Here is a 6,604-nt window from a genome sequence, read left to right as displayed (position 1 = left end):
TTCAAGAAATTGCGTCGGCAGTCCATCCCATCCAGAGAACTTCATTATCACTTTTTCAGTCTATTTGAACTAGCAGTTCTGGTCTTATAGAAGCTATTCATGTAGCTTGTCTTTAGGTGGAAGTTCTTAAAAACAAACAGCTTCCTTTCTGCTAAAAATATAACACTACTTCCTGGAATTTCCCAGTACTATATGCAGTGAAGTTACACCTTGTTGTAGCTTCTGCAAAGGTGGTAGAGCACTGTCCATAAGAGCATTCTTGTCAAAAAGCCAAAGGGTGGGGAAGACAGGTTATTTCCCTCCATTGCCTCAGCTCACAGGCTTTAATTACCTGTTTATGTATCATGTGTGTGTCTCAGAACACTCCCTGGACAGCTTTGAGGTGGTTTTGAAGGAGGGGGTTGGCAAGAATAGGCCCTATTTCAGATTAAATTGCTTGCCTCCCTAGCTGTTTGCATGATTAACAGTAAGCAGGAGGTCATTATGTTAATGTCTAAGTATTGGGGCACACCTTAGGAGAAACTTCATTACAAACTACCTTTGTAAGAAACACATGCTGCCATCACAGCAACAGTTCAAGAAACAAAAAATTTAGTCTCTTTTGCCATTTGCTAGTGCCTGTAAAGAATTCCACTGTCATCTCAGGAGTGGAGGAAGATAAGACACCTGGCAGTAACTACATATGACAAACCTGCATTGATATGGAAAGAAGTATCATCCCTCACAGTGTCCCATTCTCTCATCACCATGCTTCTGTGCCACATGCAGCAGCTAAACTAAGCAGGGACCTAACCCAGAACAAAACTCATCCAGATTTCCTCCTTTTCCTTCCACTAAAAGCAGCAAATAAATACTAATCAGCTGCACCAGTTAAACCTAAACTAGCATAGACACATGAATGAATGAACATACAGAGGAAAGGCAGGACTTGTCTCAGCTGCAGTTGAGTATGCAACCTAGAGTAAAAATATTTTAGGTCTTCATCATTAGGATTTTTTGGTGGTACTTTTAGAAGGACTTTAATTGTAGGAAGAGGCGATATCATTTAGAAAAATAAGTTTATTTTTGCATACTCAAAAGAATCCGGAATGCAAGTTGAGCTTGACAGAAAGCAGAAAACAGCAGTTCCATCAGTGACATTTAGACACTACCGCAGTTCTTTTAAGTTTTTGAGAAACTCAAGTCATTTTGGATCCAAAAGCAAGACTCCTGATACAATAAGAAGTGTAAAATTACAAGTCTAACTCTCATCAGGCACAAAACTGAAGTTTCCCTGAGAAGATATAAGTACAAACTAGTGTATAAACTTTATATCACATTGTCAGGGGGGTTTAAGAGTACAAAAGCAAGATTTGGCTACAAAAATTGAAACACAAGTCCTTAACACTCCATGCTGAAGATGAAATTTTCAGGAGGATTAAGAATTACATATTACAGAACTACAGCAATCAGATTTCAGTTAAATGATGACAGCTGGCTTTGGTATATTCCCTTTTGTATCGTTTTCAGATCAATTCTAATGTTACTTTCCTGAGACCTTTCAGTACTCAGTGTGAAGTCTGTGTGCAGCCCAGCCTTTTTTCCCCCCTCTTCATCTTTCCCTTACAGCTAGCATTACATTCATGGGAAAAAAATGAGGAATAACCACGCACAACATGTGTTTTCCAAGCCTTAAAACAAATAATTTAGCCAAAGGAAGTCCATTAATTACACCTTTTAGATAATAAATATCCCAAATAGTTAGCCTTCCAAAAATTGCTGTCTTTGATTTGTACCCAAAGTTCCAAGCCTCAGTGTGCAACACAAGGCATCCCCATCTTCACTTGAGACATGTCTTCTCTCCCCCTTGTCCACAGGCAAGGCAGGGAGGGTGTCATCAGCACCATACCAACATGGTGAGATACGTTATACCCATCATCAGCATCACCACCATGAGTGTTACATGTTAAAGTACATAGGTGTGTACTATTTGTACCTACGTTTCATAATAGGAGCATGCAGTATCTCAGTTCTTTTGCAGATACAAAGCTTTATGTCGCAAATACTCTTCCAAACATTTCACTGCAAAAGGGTCAACATCAGTATCAAACTTATTAGCAAAGAAGTGGTGGTTTCGTAGAATCCAGTTCAGGTCTCCTGCCCCAAAAACACAGACAGAGCGAACGTGAACTCCACTGCATGGTGGGTAGGGTGCACCTTTGGACACGTCACCTTCAAAGTACTGCCACTTGACAAACCTGGCCAGTGCGTTCATGTCAGAAACATCGTACTTGTCACTAGAAGAAACTGCACCCGGGACTTCAGGGATTCTCTGAATCGTTGCCCACAGGTACTCATCTGGGCTGTAAGTATCTTTTGCCCATTCAATGAACTTAAGTATTTTGCTGCTTTCTAACACATATTCTACAAATCTTCTGCTAACTACAAAATAGGCACTACCAGAAAAAATTGGAGTACTGAGAGGTGGTAGTTGTTTGTCTATGCCTGTGTTCATTATTTTACCATCAATAATCTCATGGTGTTTTTTCCACCTTACTTCTTTATAAACAGGCATTTTTTCCGTTTCCAAGCTGTTTTCACCTTTAAGGGCTTTTAATTTCTCTACTATTTCCTGGTTGGTCTTTATAGGAAAGTCCATGCCACAGAGGTTTATTAGGTATTTCCAGTTTGAACTTCTTCTGTAGAGATCTTTCATGCAGTTAATGTCTGCCTGCACCCTGCTCCATGAAGCATATACAACACTCTCTAACTGGCTGGAAATAAAGACATTATCAAAACATGAGACTATTCCTTTCACAGCAGCAAAAAAAGATTCTGGAGACTTTTTGTCAACATGAATGCAGTAAAAATTCTGAGGGGCATAGATTGATCTTAGAAGTCTATCAAGCATATCGATTTTGTGATAAACTACTATTGAGTAAGCAATTGGAAATTCTGCTTCTTCACTGCTGAGAGGTTCCATAATGTATTTCCTAGTCTTGGTGAAGGAGGCACAGTCTGCTGTCATGTTAATATAATCATTTGCTGTTAGTCTGGGGCGTTTTTTAAACGACACTGACAACGTCTCAAGCTTTACCTTTTGAATTTCTTCTATATTCCCCTCTATAATCTTGGTGCAGTTAATATTGCCAATAGGATCTTCTCCTGTCAGCTCTAAATGTCTCTGATTTAGGAAGTCTTGTTTCTGGTTAACTTTCAAAACGGAAATTATTACCAAAATAAGAGTTAGACCCAAGAAAAGCCTGAAGCGCGAGTTGTGGCAAAACCGTAGTTTCCTCTTCAGCATTTCAGATACCAGGTAGCTTTGCAGGGCTAAAAAAAATGCCCTCCACTCTGCTCATATCAGCTTCAACAACTTCAGAAAAAACAGTTTGTGTTTCTCTGGAATTTGGTGAGTTTGTCAGTGAGACAGAAGGAAAAATCCTAAAATAAAATGAAATATGACTGTCATTAAAAGACTAAAAGGTTTCTTTAAAAAATTACTGGTTAGTAATTACATTGTTATTTAGTGACAATAAAAAGGTGAATAGTTCAGCCAAAAATATTCTGTTGCAAATTAAAAATTAATGAACAAAAGTAGTCTGTTTTTCTAGAAAAAGACTGTGAGAGGCAGATAATTTTCGTGAGAAACTATTTCCATAGTACTAACACTACAAATCGAAGTTTAGTAAGAAAACAGAGCTGATTCAGCTGCATCTGACAAAATAAAGCTAGTAAGTCAGATACATTACTGAGACGCAAGTATTTGATGTTAATTCACACTTCAGAGTTTGACAAGAATGTTTTATACTCACTTCAGCAGTGACATAGATTTCATTATAATTGCAACTTACCACACACTTCCTGGATGCTAGTAATGCTTTATCCTCTCATGGGGAAAGCAGTCCCTGAAGCCTTTCAAGATTTTTATGTGAGCTACAGTTTCTTCAACATCCTGCAGATGAGCTTAAAAATACCATCAGGAAAGAGCTGATGAGAAGGGAAGAAATAAATTAGTACAGATAGCTCATCAGCTTTCAGAGTTGTAAGAACAGCTGTGACTGAATTGCTGAAATACCTTTTTAAGGTAAAAGGCAATACTCATGGCCTATCTCTAAGGCTGGTTGGTGTTAAGTCGCTGCAAATGCACAAATTTAAGAGGGCAGCAGTACTGTGTTACCATCGTTTAAATACACTTGTCCTTATGATTCAGCAATTGCTTTTATGTAGAAATACACTGCAAGGCTGAGTTGCAACAAGATTTATAATAAGCCAATCTTATTTTCATCTTTATTTCACAGGCACTGCATCATTCTTGTTTGTTAGTCCTGTTTCCCCTTGAGCATCTTTTTTTTCCGTTTCAATACTCTGTGAAGGGACCACTTCACAGTTATGCAGCTGCTACAGCTGTAGCTGTTGAGAAAACTGCAGTCTAGAACTGGATTACAGAACTGGGTGTCTTTTTTTGTAAGTACTACCTCATGCAGGTAAATTGATCAAGAACAGGATATCCTTAAACAACTTAGATTGCCACCCAAATGTCCTTGCCTAATAATGCAATGGAGGTTTGAATTTCAAACCAAACCTCTAACTGCAAAAGCCAATACAGTTTATAAAAAATGTCTTCCAAAATTTTAATCTACAAGTTAAAAGGTTAATGAAATATTGAAGTATTTGAGAGACACAGCTCCTTTCATTTTTACTACTTTCAAGAAAAATTTAGTGCCTCTGAATAACTTTCTCAACAGCTCTAAGAATAACTGCCACCCAAAAAAACTGGTAAGAAAATTTGTTCAAGAAGTATGCGCTGTGTCCACTTCTGAGTTTTGCTGTAGGCTGTTCAGCGCAAGATTTCGCTTTTTTCCCCCTCTTTTCTTTAAGCTACCCCAGTAGCATTTTAGCTTTTAATTCTCAAACTGTGGCTTTTAACCTGCTATTTGCAAATTTCTATGAAATCTCAGAACAGGTGCACATAAGAAATTGAGGCCTGGCATCACAGAGTTTTTTTAGTAGTAATGCTGCCACCAGGATGCACTCACTACACATTGGGTCCACCACTACACCCACAGCATTGCAAACTGACTGGGGGAATTGATCCACGTGTTGTAGGTGGCGGGGGGAAGGCGCAGATCACTGCACAAATGTCTAGCACAGCTATAAGGATCAGCAGTATTTTAAGGAAGTACTATAACCAAATATTTTGTAATTCAAGCCACCAGCAGGCAGAGACCACAAACTATTTGTGACTAACAGCATTATATAAACATCTTATTTTCTATAACGTGTACTTTGTTTTCAGAGTTACACCTGTAAATATTTTATCCTGCATTTCTAATTTATCTTAGGAAGGTGGACATTTGTTCCAAGTCCGTTTTAGGTATCTAGTGAAGTCAAACTGGAAGAACTAAAATTTTAGCCCTTAAGGTAAGTAGCCAGGTGAACTCGTGTGCAATTACAGCTAAAAACAGAGAGGTATCTTTTAAGTATCAGGTCTCACACTTCGAATTTGAATTAAAAAAAAAATTTAAAAGGGAAATTCCACAATTCCCACTTCTAGTTTGCAACGTGGCATCAAACAAGTGACATAATTTAGAGCAAGTTTTAACATGCTTTATAACTTAACTTACCACGTGCTTGCTTATTTGATGTCCTGCTAGTTTTGACTAGTAGATCTGATCCAATGAAAATAATATCCATCACATATGAAATTAACAAAAGTATACTGGCTATGTGATAGTCTCCATAATCTCTATCGAGTATATATTTCCATAGGATGAAGCTTGTGATACTGATTGCCCTTAAATTACTGTTTTCTGCCTACCAACTTAGAAAGGAAGACTTCTCTAGAACTTAAAATGTACTTCAAGCACACTTATATTTGTGAAGCTTTAGCTGACTGAAGCTGGAGTCCTTCATTCTTTAGGATAAGAGTTAGCCGTACTATTTTATCCTATTCTCAGTTTTTATAAGAGCACTACATTGTGGAGTAACACACACTTCAAGAGGATTGCCACCCCCTCCCTGTTCTTTACAATGCAGGGAGACAGAGCCTCAGTCACCATTGTGGTCTTCATCTTCTACAATTTCCAAAGAATAAAGCTTGCTAAGAAGTCCTTCCTGATCCTGATAAAACTTAGTTGAAAGGAGGATAAAGAATCTCTTTCAGAAAGGCCTTGTATACCAGCTGGGTGCAATTCCTGTATTGTTTTGAGCTCAGAATAATCAGACCCTACATTTCCATTACACCAAAATGGGAGATCTGCAAACATTTACAAGTTAACATGGCTCTTATCTTTAGGTGGAGGCTTTTCCCCACAGTCAAATTTCTCACTGACACGCTGCTTCCTCTGAACAGTCTGAACAACAAATTACTATTTGTTTATGCTTGCGATTCCTTTTCTAAAAAGTCCTAAAATTTGATCATATCCCATTCTTCACAAAAGCTGACCTTTACAGGAGAAGGAAAGATTTGGTACCTTTCATCTAATAATATACCTGTTTTTTGTTTTATAACATTCAGTAAAGCTTTTAACATCTTCTTCTCAAGCTCTGTGTAGCTTTAGAGTGCACACTAGAGAACGCGGTGTCAGAGGCATCACTCATGCTGCATGAGAGCAGGAGGGAG

At 38.2% G+C, this 6,604-nt stretch overlaps 1 protein-coding gene across 1 annotated transcript; it reads right to left on the bottom strand.

The window, feature by feature from the left end:
- Window positions 1–1,195: 1,195 nt before the first annotated feature.
- Window positions 1,196–3,901, bottom strand: GCNT1 (glucosaminyl (N-acetyl) transferase 1). Its single transcript, XM_068423288.1, has 2 exons — window positions 3,834–3,901; window positions 1,196–3,423 (listed from the first exon to the last, which is right to left on the bottom strand). Exon 2 carries the CDS (start codon window positions 3,284–3,286, stop codon window positions 2,006–2,008), a length of 1,281 nt encoding a protein of 426 aa, XP_068279389.1. The 5' UTR covers window positions 3,287–3,423; window positions 3,834–3,901; the 3' UTR covers window positions 1,196–2,005.
- Between the last annotated feature and the right edge of the window lie 2,703 nt (window positions 3,902–6,604).

Source organism: Nyctibius grandis, chromosome Z (assembly GCF_013368605.1).
Source record: "Nyctibius grandis isolate bNycGra1 chromosome Z, bNycGra1.pri, whole genome shotgun sequence".
Lineage (NCBI taxonomy): Eukaryota > Metazoa > Chordata > Aves > Nyctibiiformes > Nyctibiidae > Nyctibius > Nyctibius grandis.
This window is presented reverse-complemented; position numbering and strand designations above follow the sequence as displayed.

Excerpts from the sequence above, each read along its gene's own strand:
- GCNT1 (XM_068423288.1), bottom strand. The coding sequence starts at position 3,286 with ATGCTGAAGAGGAAACTACGGTTTTGCCACAACTCGCGCTTCAGGCTT.